This window comes from Lathyrus oleraceus, chromosome 5 (assembly GCF_024323335.1).
Source record: "Lathyrus oleraceus cultivar Zhongwan6 chromosome 5, CAAS_Psat_ZW6_1.0, whole genome shotgun sequence".
In the NCBI taxonomy this organism is placed as follows: domain Eukaryota; kingdom Viridiplantae; phylum Streptophyta; class Magnoliopsida; order Fabales; family Fabaceae; genus Lathyrus; species Lathyrus oleraceus.
The window spans coordinates 569,174,062-569,189,144 of record NC_066583.1 but is presented as its reverse complement, the minus strand read 5'-3'; the positions used below and the strand labels follow the sequence as shown (position 1 = coordinate 569,189,144).

The window sequence follows — 15,083 nt, the reverse complement described above, 5'->3', positions numbered from 1 at the left end:
CAAATCCTATTATGATAAAAAGGAAAGGAATAGACACATGTTACAACATGTAACAATTGACAACATTTAACAACATGTAACATATTAAAATAATCAAATTTAGACAACACTTAGCAACATGTTTGTAACATTAACAACAATATATTTATCAATTTACAGCATGTTATAACAATATTTAACAACATGTTATAATTGGCATCATGTTTCTTACATTTAACAACAACATATTTGACAGTTTACAGCACGTTATAACAACATTTAACAACATGTAACAGTTTACAACATGTTTCTTACATTTAACAACAGTATATTTGGCAATTTACAGCATGCTATAACAGCATGTAACAATTTACATCATGTTTCTTACATTGAACAACATCATATTTGGCAATTTACAGCATGTTATAACAACATTTAACAGTATGTAACAGTTTATAACATGTTTCTTACATTTGACAGCAGCATATTTGGCAATTTGCAGCATGTTATAATAGTATTTAACAACATGTAACAATTGATAACATGTTTCTTACATTTAACAGCAGCATATTTGGCAATTTAGAGCATGTTATTAAAGCGTTTAACAACATGTAACATATTAAAGCAAGTTAATAATTAGAGGAGGCTACATACATTGAACAAACTTTTAGTTAACGCGTGTGAACTTGATTCCCCTTTAGTGATGGAAGATAGAGTTTGAGAGGTTATGGAAGACGAAGTATGAAGGCGACGATACATCTCAAAGAGAGTGTACAATTTTTACTTGATTTCATTTGTTTTAATCGTTGAGGTAAGTGGATCAACTTTTTCATACATATATTCCAAAGAGGTAAGCTTAATCCTTGGGTCAAGAATCGCTCCTAGAGCAAGAACCACACTATAATCACTCCAATACTTCTTAAACTTGATCATCATTCTTTCAGCCATGTCTCTAATAAGAGTGTCTTCATCTTTGATGCTCGCCATCAAAACACACTGAATTTTCCGAATTTGCAAAAAATACAAATTGGAAGTAGGATAAAGACGTTCCGTAAATTAAGTTTGTTGTCTCATAAAATGGCAACAAGAATGTGCATATCTTATCTCCTCTTTTCCAATCTTCTTCTGAAGGGCAAACCTTATAATTATCATCATGAAAAATAAGGCTTGCAAATACACGTCGGTACTTCAATGCACTTTGAAGCATCAAATAAGTAGAATTCCATCTAGTGGAAACATCGTAAGACAAACCAGCCGATGTTTCAACACCGCCAATGAGTTCAATGCATTCCTTTTTTTTGTCATTCTACCCTCAGAGCCCTTCACATATTTGACACTTTCCCTAATCTTTTCCAATGCATCACCGAGTACTTTCAAACCCTCTTGCACAATCAAATTTAAAACATGCACTGAGCAACGAACATGAAAGAACTCTCCCTCAGATAATAACCAGTTTTGCAAGAAAAGTTGTCTTTTCAAGTGAGCTTTCATCACGTCATTAGCAGAAGAATTATCTAATGTGAGTGAAAAAATCTTCTCAATTCCCCAATCTGATAAAAATTCAAGAATCTTTTTTGACATTTCAGATCCCGTGTGTGGAGGAGGCATATGACAAAAGTTTAGAATCTTACTCTTCAAATTCCAATTGGAATCAACATAATGAGCAGTCAAGCAAATATAACCTTCACTTGTACAAGTTGTCCACATATCAGAAGTTAGTGAAATTCTAGAGGGAATATTAGCTAACTCCTTCTTAAGAGCTTATTTCTCTGTCTTGAACATTTCATCAACATCAACCTTAGCGGTATTTCTTGAAATAGGAGAAAAATCAGGGCTCAAATATTTCATCCAATCCCTAATTTTTTGAAACTCCACAAATTTATACGGTAAATCATGTGCAATGATTGCAGTAACACACATTGATCTAGAAACCTTTTTATCTATTGTAATATTCTTGAGTCTACCTTGCAAGTCCATCATTACTTGACCTACATCAACATATTTGATTTTAATGCACTTCTTCATATGACGATTCAAAGTCGTGGTACCATAATTCCTATCACCACCCTTCAAAATCTTTGAACAACCATTACACTTAGCCAATGGATTCCCATCTTTATCCGCCCCAAGTTTAGTAAACACTTTCCAATAATCAGCACTTAATGTTTTGGCCTTCTTAGACTTAGATAAAACATCATCTTCGGTTCCTCTTAGTTAATTTTCACCTTGAATTGTTTCATCCTCCAAATCAACCACATTCACTTCATCTACAATTTCATTACGAACAGTTTCTGATTCCATTTCAATTATCATCTATGTATCCAAATAAAAGCAATTAAAATAAATACAAAGTAGAATATGGTGATAAAAGTTATTGTTGGTTGCTCATAAAAATTATTGCATATGAAGCTTAATGAAATAAGAATTTACAAAGCTATGAAGAATATGAAGCTTAATGAAAAAATTATTGCATATGAAGCTTAATGAAATAATTATTGCATATGAAGCTTAATGAAATAAGTATTTACAAAGCATATGAAGAATATGTCAACAAACTATTCATTCACAAGAAATTTTCATAACCAAAAAATATCACATGTCAACAAAAGAATATGTCAACAAACTATGAGTTTAATTGAAACTTTTATGGACAGAGAGGAAATAATTGAAAACCGTGGACATATAGGAAATGATTTACAAAGCATCAAAAGAAAATGTCAACATCTTTTTAACTTGAAAGTTTAATGGTTTGTCATATAGTTTTTCTCATACATCTTTTTAACTTTACAATGTAATAAAATAGAATCCAAGGCCTTGCCCGTAACAGCAGAGTCTCTACTGCATAGAGGCTTTAGAAAACAGGGTAGCTTTTATTGGAAATACAAGGCATGCATATGTCTTGTCATACCATCCTTTAAAAAAGCATATTTACAGTTCATATGCAACAATATTATAGAATACATACTACATTTTTATTTTTTAGATTTAAAACCAATGGAGATATCAAGATGCCAAACTCTAATATACATCAATTACAAAACATTCAGAATATAAAACTCTTGTGATGGCAAGGCCCACAAAATGATGAAACCCACTGTAGACCTATTATACAGCCTTAGCTTGCATTTGTAAGACGCTAACTCCATAACAGAAACTTACCATCAAAAATTGAAATAATAAACCATTGTTTTCGCATCATTTCATCGGTATGGCGATTCACCCTCTGATGTCTATTTTAATATATTTTATAAAAAACAAAATTCAGAAATTTCAACTATGTGGTCGACGAAGAGAAAGCTCAAACTTACCTGAACCGTGTGACCGACAAAGAGAGAGGCCAGGTCGACGAAGAGAGAGGTGAGACTAGAGAGTGAAACCGTTTGTGAGGCTCATAAAGAGATAGATAATATCCAGAGCATGACTCATTTTGACGAAGAGATAGAGAGATACTATTTCTAAAATGCGTTTTATTTTATTTGAAGGAAAGGAAAAAAAGTTATCAATGTAACCCTAATTTTATCTGATAATGAGTTTTATTTAATAATGGGTTATTTTTTGGTATGGGCCTAAGATTATTTGTTTTTAACTTATACCCGCGAGATGACCGCGACCGCCCTACGCCCGCCCCATGTTTTTACGGGACGGGGCGAGGCGAGCATACATAAATACGCGGGTTCAAAATTCAGGCTCGGCCCGCCAAAAATGACAGGTAAAACGGGTATGCCCCGCGGGCCGGGCCCAATTTGCCACCCCTAGATATTTCTACCAGTTAGAAGTTATCTGAATCAGAAATCCTCAGGACCTAATCTCTTGGTATTCCTGAAGATCAGATATATCAACATGTGGCCTCTATTATGTCTGACCTTGGATATTCTAGACAACTATGTAGCACAGAACTCAAGAGACAGACTATTGAGATCTCCTCGAGCAGTGTGCAGATTTGTGGGATTAGACATCCATCATTAGCTATAATTAATTTTCCCCTTAGCGTGTCAACTCAATTTTTGTGCCATTATTCAATTGTTATTTAATATTCCCATGAAATGGTGTCGTTTGCATGCTAATCTTGTGTACTAATACTTGCCACAATTCTCACTTTTACACTTTTCACTCACTTCCTACACAAACCCTCACTCTCAACTCTCTCTCAATCTTCAAGCATTCTTCAAGTGTTCATCAATCCTTCTTCATCTTCTACATGGATTCTCAACAACATTAAGTATACAACTTCTCCCAACAGATGGAATCAACGAAATAACATTCAACCTCTTCCCAGCAAACAACTACTATAACTGCTGCCATTTCCACTGCCATCTTCCATGTCTTCTCTAAGTGTTTTCCCTCTGTTCTTTATATTTTGTCCTCTTATGTGTACTTTTCTTTCATCAATGAACTATGTTTTGCCTACTCTCTTTACTAAGTCTTTTTGAGTCTGACAAAAAAGAGGGAGAATAAAAACAACTCTGATGAAATATTATATAAGCCTCTTGCTACACTGCGCACATTTAAAACTTTTATGAAATACTAAGCTCTGCATGAAGTATTTAAGCTAAAAACAAGCTATACTACGTAAGGAGATCTGGTAAGAACATCTAAAACATTTAAGTTAAGGGGAGATTGTTGATCTCAAGGGAAGTCATCTTCATCTGACTCTGAGACAACTCTTCTAAGTTTTTGAAGTATCAATGTTTCATCATCAGTTTGAAGTTTTTGTCATCATAAAAAAGGAGGAGATTGTTAGAACAAGATTTTGTGTCTATAATTCATCTATAAGGTTTTGATAATAACAAAGGATGAAACAAATTGGTACCCTAACAAATTTATCTAAGTGTGCAGGACTCTAAGAGAAAAAGGATCAGATAGACAAATATCTGACATCACGCAAGTCCAAAATAGTCAACTTAGAATAAATTGAAGCAGACGCTCTGACTCTGAAGAAAAGGAAGCTCACAGAGTCTGATGGTAGAAGACTCAGACACTCTGAATCTGAAGAGTTCCGCACGACTGATCTGATGATTTGTACTCTAAAGAAGGCTTTACATAAAAGCATATCAAGAACTTCTGAAGTAAATCTACTCTCAGCAACTATCTGAAGTGTACACGCTGAACAAGAAAATCTGAACTCCACGTACTCTGACTCAAGGTCAACCACAAAGACTTAGCTACGAAGTCTTTCTACTTTTGGTATGAATCCTCATTTGGAAAAGATTAAACACTCTCCAAAATTGCTATGGAAAGGACAACGAACCTAATGCCATTAAAAGTCCATCATTGCCAAGATATTCATGAATGCCTTAGTTAACAGTCTCTTGTTCAAATCACTATATAAAGGCAGGATCATCATCATACAAGGCACGAAACATACACACAAGAATACTGCAAACAAAAATTCTATATTCTCTTTCATTCTTGTTCAAATCTGTTCACACGAGTTATTTCTCTAAGTGTGAAACATTTTAGTTCTTATATTGTGTTACTACTGCTTACCTAGAAACACTAAACACTTCATTGTATTTTCAAAACAGTTGTTGAACATTTCCTCAAGTGACTTGTGAAATCTGTAAACTTGAGAGGACTAAGAGATCTTTACTCTCTTAGACGTTTTCGTTGTAATCTTTCTAGATTATTGGATTAAGTTCTTGTTGAAGGCGAAATCACCTTGGTCGGGTGGACTGGAGTAACTTTGAATTTCAAGCGAACCAGGATAAACTTCTGTGTTGATAGCTTTATCTTTCGTGTGTGTTTTAGTTGCAAAAGTTTTTATTATCTGGGAAAATAATTCAAACCCTCCTTTCTTGTTTTTCTCTACCTTCATATGTTACTCTTAGCCCGAAAGGAAAAAGATGCTGAAACTAATGCCGAAGCCAGAAGAGTTGCTGCTCAGTTTGGTTCACCGTCGCTTAGCATCCCTGGAGTAACTAACCTCGATGATAGTCTTGCTCATCCGAAAGGAGGCCCTATCCCTATTCCTATTCTAGTGGTCAATGTAGACCCCCCTGAACATTCTGCCGCATCTTCGCGGCATGGATCTGTAACTGATGATGAAGATCAATATGATGCTTTCTTCATGCCACAACCAACAAAACCTATTGTTGGAGGTCTCCTAGACCTAGTTGTTGAGAGACTCCATGCTTTGGAGGAGAAATTCAAGTCCTTTGAGGTTCACACTACTCCTGATTTGGATGTTTTTGATATGTGCCTGGTGCCAGGTCTGGTGATTCCCCGAAAATTCAAAGTTCCGGATTTTGACAAATAAAAAGGGATTAGCTGCTCTAGAACTAACCTTAGAGCTTACTATCGTAAGATGGTGGCCTACATCAGTAATGATCAACTCTTGATTCATTATTTCCAAGATAGCCTCAGTGGGGCATCCTTGGAGTGGTACATTACTTTCCAATGAAATTAAATAACAATCCAAACCCCTAAAACTTTAAGTTTGATGTTGATTTTATCTTCTTTTCTTCCTTTGATCTTAAGCAAGATCAAGTGACCCAAGATTTCCAATTGATCCTCTGATTTTACTACTCCTTTGATAGAAAATCCTTTTTTCAAAGCTTTCACTCGGCTGAATTCAACTTGCAAAAACTTTTTCTAAAAACCCCAAATTCACCCTTGATCTTGGAGGGAAAACCCTAACTAGTTTTATCAATGAAACCCCCAAACAAATCTCAACCCAATTTGATTACACAAATCCTAAATTGGACCTTATCAATCTTGTTTCTAGATGGCATCCAACAAAAAAAGATTGTGTGTAGTTGTTGTGTGTATGCATAGAAAAAAGTTGAAGATGATGTGAAAATTCTTTGTATATTATTGGTTTCAGTGTTTACAAAAGGACGCGTGAATGAATATATATATATATATATATATATATATATATATATATATATATGTATATATATATATATATATATATGTATATATATATATGTATATATATATATATATGTATATATATATATATATATATATGTATATATATATATATATATGTATATATATATATATATATATATATATATATATATATATATATATATATATATATATATATATGTGTGTGTGTGTGTGTGTGTGTGTCGAATCTAAAGAAACGTTTTAGCTTCTATGCATCGACCTATGCCAGTCTAGGCATCGACCTTAAATAGGCAGAGAATTTTCCTTTTCAAAAACTCAGTATTTGTCGATCTAAGAGCATTGTTGTCGATACATAGAAGACAATAACTTTGATTTTGAAAAAGCCTTCAGTATGTGTCAATCTATAACTTGGATGTGTCGACCTATAACCTTGTTTTTCATATAAAACCATAATTTTGACTTGTAAAAATCTATCTAACCTGATTTTAAGTGTCCTAAGATGAAAATGTGCATCTAGACATATAGGATAAGATCCAATGTACATTAGATACTAAATATCCTAATTTTGACATCATTCAAAATATTTCTAAGAGGATAATGCACTCACAAAAAGAAAGGTTGGCGGGAGAGATTAGTAAGTTGGCTAATATGGACCAGGTATGGGATCTTAGGTAGAGAAAACCCTTCTTCCTATGTGTGTTTGTGAGTGCGTGTGTGTGTGTGTGTGCGCGCGAGAGAGAGAGAGAGGGAGAGAGAGAGATACCTATGTTTGAAAATCAACTCTCTTTGCTTTGAAATTTTATTCTCTCTTAAGAGAGAGATTAGAGGATTTGGAAGCATTCAAGATAGGGTGTTTTCTATGTAGCAGGGCAAAAACTAGGGGTAGTTTTGTTATGATTAATCACAATGTAATATGGTCCATTTGGAAAGTCCATAATGATGTCATTTTTAAAGGTATTACAAAAACTAAGAAAGAGGTAGAGGAGAATATTTCTTTCTTCTGGAAATGGTTCTTAGGTAGATATGAGGTGAACTCATGCGCTTACGCAGATAGTCTGCAGAAACTCATCCTTTATCTTAACCAATAACAAATCAAGTGTTTGTCTTAGTTACGAGATATGTAATGGTATGTGGTTCTGCTTTTTTTTAGTGGAGCTTAATCTATTCATAATTGTTTTGGCGATTCAAGCGCTAACCTGAATCTTAAGGGGTTTGGTCTCTAACTACTCGTGGCCCTTTTCCTTGCCTTTTCTGTTTGGTTTTGGTTTGCTGTTCTTATTGGTTGTGGTGTTATTTTTTGTTGTATTTTTATTTATATCGTGGATAGTCATTTTTGCACTTTTTGTATTTATGAATTATTTGTATTTTGGTGATTTTCACATTTCTTATTAATATATTATTTTACTATTAAAAAAAGAGATAGTCTCTATAAATATTTATTATATTTTATTTAAATTAAAAAAATTGATGATACAATTAATATATGATACAATGATAATATAAATTAATTTACAATGTGAATCAACAGACGTTCATATAGTCCGCCATAGCCCGTCAAATCATACCGTAATTTTTAAATTGTTTGTATGCCATGATATAATACAATCTAATTTTTTTCTTTTACAGTGTCATTACACCCTGTTTATTTTCTAGAAAAATATAACCAAATTACTCTTTCTATTCTATCTATACATGCAATTAGTATCAAATTTTATGTTTCAAAATAAATTGGTAATATTATTGATGTTATGTAAAAAAAAACTAATATTTTTTGAAAGAGAAATTATATTTCAAGACAACAAAGATAAATTAATAATTATAATATCAATAACAATAATATTCAAATAAAAATAATAAATGTATCTAGATATTTACTTGTTCATGTTCAAGAAATAAATAAAGTCCACAAAAATTAAAGTGATAACTAAGATGAAGAAGGTTTAATGTCAAGAAAAAGAAAACATTTCAATATGACTTAAGATTAAAACACAATAAACTAAAGTTACCAAACCTCCAAGAGCACTAAACATAAGACTAAAAAATGAGTTTAAGTGTATTAAATCAGATTATTTTATGTCTTCATTCATTACGTCATTATCATTACTAACTCCCAAATACTATTTCTTTCAAGTAATTACAAACATTGTCGCCATCTGATTCTCCACGTCAGCATCCCTATCACATTTTCCCTGCACCTTACAACACCAGATCTCCCATCTCCATCATCAGTTACAATCATCAAACGGTTCATATCAAAACGTGAGTCTCACTTTCTACAAAACGCGCACGATAAGGAGCATATTCAGAAACACACACTCTTCCTCTCACTCCTTTATCTAGAAAGTATCACGCTGAACTCAAAACACTATTCCCTCGAAACATATAGAGAGAGAGAGAAAAAAGTGTATGAGTGTTTGTGTTTAGAGAGAGAATCTAGAGAGAGAAACTAGAGAGAGAAAGAAAAAGAGTGTGAGAGTGTTTTGTGTAACTTCTCTGACATGGCCTCCATGCCGTTGGGGCCGCACCACCATCAACCGCTGCAACCAGCGCCACTACCGTTACCGTTACCGTTACCTCCGTCGCAGTTGCAAGAGGCGAAAACCGTGAGCGAAGCACCGAAAACGACGGCGGCTAGTGGAGTCTCCGATATGGACACTGATAAAGTAAAATTTCATTTCTCATTGTAGTTAGTTACTGTGCAGTTTTCAACTACAGTTAGTGTTTCTTGGATCGTCGTTGATAGACTGAGTAAACCTCTGTTTGAGGTTGCTCACCGGCGATCTGCTAATTTATGTTACTTCCGAGGCTTGACTTTGTTCGCCGGTTTTGTTCTCCGGTGAAGATCACGGTGACCTAGAATAGTAATGATGGTTTCTTCTTCTTAAAGGAATTGTGTGATTTGAAGATGGATACTTTATTTGTTTTTGATTGTGCTTCTGCTTTAACTGATGAGATCTTAGGGTTGAAAAATTGAAGTTCATGGAGCTTTTTGTTAAGTGGTCCAGAGAAAGAAAAGGGAAATGAAATGAAAATGTGGAATTCTGTTCTTTAATTTAGGCTTTTTTTTTTCAGTTCTTGAAAATTGCATAGGAAAAGGACATTATCTGACTAGGTACTTAGCTGAATATCAAAGTCTATTAGCCTAACTGTTGTGTGTACTTGAATTTTTCATCCCTCATATTCTTGTTGAAGGTTTTGGGGTTGGAATATGTTGCAATTTATCTCCTAGATTTTTTTAGAAAAGTGGTATTTTCAATTAAGGTAGGTTGTTTTTCAGTTAATTTGTAAATTTAATGTGAAATTAAAATGACATTGATAATTTTGTGATTTTTGTTGTGTTATTTTGGTATAATATCTATTTATATATTTGGTTCCTTGCTCTTAGAATGGAGTTTACTTGATTTGTTGGAGGGTTTTTGTTTCAAATGGTTTTAATTTGCTTCAGGGAATTAGTGTCCTTAGATTCTCTTTCTCTGCATTGTCTCTTAATTGATATTAAAGCTTTACTTTGCCATGTGATGCTTTCTTGTGAATTGTGGTAACATGATATTACTTTATATGTGCATATACCTTTGAGCTCTTTACACTTAACCCGTCTTTGGTTTTGCATTCTGATTTGTGGGGGTTGTTTATTTCTGCTGGTTAAGTTCCATTGCTGTGTGTTTCACATTCCTATAACACTAAATTAAAGTAGAATTTTGAGATATGAATGTCTTTTTTCTTAACATAAACTTGCAACATCTGATCTTAACTCGGACAGGAGTATGCGTCTGAAGTATTGAGTCTATTGACTACTAAATTGGCTGTGCATGTTCATGTCCATATATAACTTTGCTGCTCTGTCATACATGTGATATCTGATATGCATGTTAAGTAAATGTTTCTGAACTGAAATATTGGTGATAAGTTATTAAGCCATTTGCAGAAGTTAGTTATTAATTCAATGAGCAATTACAGACACTGTATATAGGAAAGAGTCTGTTCTTTTATTTCTGTTTTAGGAGAGTTGATTTGCCATATTAAAGATATATTTATTGTTATTAATTGCAGGAAATGCCAGCTACTGTAGTTGACAGTAATGATGCAGTCACTGGTCACATAATTTCAACTACCATTGGAGGCAAAAATGGTGAACCTAAACGGGTGTGGGCTTGTTTTCACCTTCTTCAATCTTAAATTCCAATTTCTAAAATCTGTACTTAATGTAACAATTTACTTCCTTTATAGGACGGAGAAGAACTAAAGTTTTGGATTGGGTATTATTGGTTAAAATTTTCTTTTTTTATTATAGAGGATCCATCTAAATATATAATACTAGTAGTCACCTAGAAGCTAGGTTATTTTCTCTGATCCTATCAAATCTAATAGGGTTTTCCCATTACCTTTTATGCCAAATAATTATTATTGGTTCCTCATATTTGGACCTTAAAAGGATTAATTTTGAAGAAATTCAATGTAATTGCAATGATGGTTCAATAATTATTGGCGATAGCGTCTTCATGTTTCATTACTCCATTTATTCATAAGTTTATGCTCTATTACCACTTGCAGACAATCAGTTACATGGCCGAACGTGTTGTTGGCACAGGTTCATTTGGAATAGTTTTCCAGGTAAGGCTAAGTAATAAACTTTAAGGTGATAACTCCTACTATGCTTTCTCTGCTGTCCAAGTATCTAATGTTTCCTCACATCCCCGGGTTGTGTATCTACCTTTTTCATCTGAAACAAAGGCAAAGTGCTTGGAGACTGCTGAGGCAGTGGCTATAAAGAAAGTTTTGCAGGATAAGCGGTACAAAAATCGTGAGTTGCAGTTAATGCGCGTGATGGATCACCCAAATGTAATTTCTTTGAAGCACTGTTTCTTCTCTACAACAAGCAGAGATGAACTGTTTCTGAACTTGGTGATGGAATATGTGCCTGAGACGATGTACCGAGTTCTAAATCACTACAATAATATCAACCAGAGAATGCCCCTAATCTACGTGAAGTTATATACATATCAGGTATGAAGTCTTTTCTATTTACATTTTGGTTGGATATGTTGTTTCTCTCTTATTCATTTAAAATTATGTAATGATTATGTTGGGATGTGATGTTTAGATCTTTAGAGGGCTGGCATATATTCATACTGTACCGGGGGTTTGCCATAGGGATGTGAAACCCCAAAATCTATTGGTAAGTTATTTATTTGCTATTTTTTCGTTCATGAGCTGCATTCTTTTATTTTAATCATATTGTGTTTGTACCACAGGTTGATCCTCTCACTCACCAAGTTAAGCTTTGTGATTTTGGAAGTGCAAAAATTCTGGTATGTCGGTCTGCATTCTTCCTTGTGCATATTATTACTTTATATATGCATACTACCCTTTTAATGTTGGAATATGAAAGTCATATGCTACCTACCCATTAATAATTATAAAAAGCTCCTTAAAATCCGATGAATTGATTTCTTACCTATGTAACTAGATTTTTCTTTTTGTTAGTTTGTAATAATTGATTCATGAATCAATTATTTTCAATTGTATATATCAAGTGGTATTTTTTCTTCTTATTTTCCTATTTTTATCCAAAAATGGAAACTTAGGAAAGTGATTTATAAACATATGTATAAAAAGAATATATTTAATCTAGTTTCCTTATGCCTACTATAACCATTTATTTCAGTTTTCTAGTAGCTGTTTTAACTATAACCACAGGTATTTTATCAGTCTGAATATTATACACGACTTATTGTCCATAAATGCACTTTTAATTTTAAATTAGTGATAGTGACATTTCAGTTAATATTCATTAGAATGTCATTGTCTCTATTAACCTGGACCCCTGTTTGTTATGTTTTCCGATCATTAGAATAAATCAAAAGTATTAGTTGGAATCGGATGCCAATTTTGGTTCTGGCTATTTTTTTATAGGTAAATGTTAGTAAATTAGTGGTTATCTTAGTTTCCAGGTTTTAATCCCAGTCCTCCTAGAACTCTTTCAGCATCCCTCAGCTTACCAACAACTGAGCTGCCTACTTAGGACTTTGCTTCTAGTTATTAGAGTAGGAAAGAAAAAGTGTAATGATAATACTTTTATGCCAGGTCAAGGGTGAAGCAAACATTTCATACATATGTTCGCGCTACTATCGAGCTCCAGAACTAATATTTGGGGCTACAGAATACACAACTTCTATTGATATCTGGTCAGCTGGTTGTGTCCTTGCAGAACTTCTTCTAGGCCAGGTTGTTAAACTTTGTTGGAAACTTCTACACTAATATTTCTTGTACATAATAACTGTTTTCTCTTTGTCATGACTTATGAGAGATGTTATCTTGACTTCTCATAGTTTCAAATATTTTTCAGCCATTGTTCCCAGGAACAAATCAAGTGGATCAACTTGTGGAAATTATTAAGGTAATGCCTTGTCTATGTTGATGGTGCCTTGATGAATCTAGTTACAAGGATGTTTATTCAGACGTCTTCTTGTAGGTTCTTGGTACTCCAACTCGAGAAGAAATTCGATGTATGAACCCTGATTATACTGATTTTAGATTTCCTCAGATTAAAGCCCATCCTTGGCATAAGGTAGTTGCATACTCTGCCAGCGCCCCTTCTGCTTTATTACAATGAGTTTTCAGGGTGCTGTTTTGTTTGGGTAATTGATCGAGTTGGCTGAATGATCCGTGTTTCAGGTTTTTCACAAACGAATGCCTCCTGAAGCAATTGACCTTGCATCAAGGCTTCTTCAATACTCACCAAGTCTTCGTTGCAGTGCGGTAAGTAGGAAAACCCATACAAAATTATGTTATTTCTTTCTCATTGCTATGAGGATTAGAATTTAGATCCACATGCCTTAGTCTGCCATATTTTAGTATAATAGTTTCTGTAAGAATTTTCACCAACGGAGAATTCACTACTCTTTTGTTGTAATACTATTCAAAAATTGCTCATGGATTTTATTAATCAGCTGGAAGCATGTGCACATCCTTTCTTTGATGAGCTCCGAGAGCCCAATGCTCGGCTTCCTAATGGTCGTCCTCTGCCTCCACTCTTCAACTTTAAACAGGAAGTATGTATCTAGTTTCCAAATCAGGTTCTTCTATTAATAAAATGTTTGGAACTGCGGTAGAAGGTCCTCAACAAAGAAGCTCCAAGCTATAGTTTATTAAACACTGCATTGGGGCTGTCATTGTGGTTCCAAACACATCATATATCCGCTATTTTCGTGGCTTTTAAATTAGCTAATAAATCTGATGTATGTGTAAACTATGACTGCAGTTATCTGGAGCATCTCCTGAACTGATCAATAAACTCATCCCAGAACATATCAGGCGGCAAACTGGTCTCGGCTTCCCATATCCCGGCTAGCACATATGTAAAGAGATAATGAAACAATGAGTAAACCCTTCTAGTGATTAATGTTAAACACAGGTCCCCTTTGTGGTCAATAGATTAGGATTCAGGCCCTATATATGAAGTTTTCCTCCAAACCCCAATCAACCCCTTCCCTGAAGATGTATGTATACATGTACTGGCTCATCAATGTAACATGAAAAATGTTGAATCTGTCTAATATTTCATTCTAGTTATAGAATATGCTTACAACTTTGCATTTTCACATTGTTATATGTAGATTTCCATAAGCTAGGAGCAGTCGTAAATATATACTGTTTTTGTCCACATTGGGTGGGGTTATGTACTTTTATATTTCTAAAAGTTCTTGCTTAGGGCGATGTGCTTAGACCGCATAAGAGGAGGCAACGATAAAATGTCGCCCAAAGGGAGGTATCGCCTTGCCCTACGTAGGAAACGTGGAATAAGTCTCTTCTTAGGCAGTGAGAAAGTCAAAGTCATTAGTTGACTCCGATTCCTCTTGGAAATAGGAATTCAACTGTCCACTGTGGATTGAGTGGGTGGTGACCCTTAGAGGCCTTTATAAATACATCTCTTCTCAAAGGGAGAAAGAACAGATCCTATAAGTGATACACATTCTATACATCCTAAAGAGCATAATGCTCACTACAATCTTAACACGTGACTGTTTGTAATACGCTTGCAACCAATCATCACTTGTAATCAACAGAGCTTCTCACCCCACGTGAGCATGTCTCATAAATCATCTCAAAGCACCACCGTACAGGGTTGTGGACAAGTCCTAACCACCCTATCGTGTTATAAACCTACTAATGCCTATAAGTCTCTCTACTATTGTAGGAGAAATATGCTCACCTGTACTTTTTGACTAGTACAATGACGTCTACCA

The 15,083-nt window shown here is 34.3% G+C and overlaps 1 protein-coding gene across 1 annotated transcript; it reads left to right on the top strand.

Moving 5' to 3' along the window:
* Nucleotides 1–9,156: 9,156 nt before the first annotated feature.
* Nucleotides 9,157–14,438, top strand: LOC127086536 (shaggy-related protein kinase eta). Its single transcript, XM_051027312.1, has 12 exons — nt 9,157–9,500; nt 10,888–10,980; nt 11,389–11,448; nt 11,569–11,841; nt 11,939–12,013; nt 12,090–12,146; nt 12,922–13,062; nt 13,184–13,234; nt 13,310–13,405; nt 13,513–13,596; nt 13,788–13,889; nt 14,099–14,438. Exons 1-12 carry the CDS (start codon nt 9,336–9,338, stop codon nt 14,186–14,188), a joined length of 1,287 nt encoding a protein of 428 aa, XP_050883269.1. The 5' UTR covers nt 9,157–9,335; the 3' UTR covers nt 14,189–14,438.
* The last annotated feature ends 645 nt before the right edge of the window (nt 14,439–15,083 follow it).

What these genes read in the sequence shown, in the direction of transcription:
- LOC127086536 (XM_051027312.1), top strand. Translation starts at nt 9,336, where the DNA reads ATGGCCTCCATGCCGTTGGGGCCGCACCACCATCAACCGCTGCAACCA. An exon ending in CCGATATGGACACTGATAAA is followed by an intron (nt 9,501 to 10,887) that starts GTAAAATTTCAT and finishes TATTAATTGCAG; the next exon opens with GAAATGCCAGCTACTGTAGT. An exon ending in AAGCCCATCCTTGGCATAAG is followed by an intron (nt 13,406 to 13,512) that starts GTAGTTGCATAC and finishes TCCGTGTTTCAG; the next exon opens with GTTTTTCACAAACGAATGCC.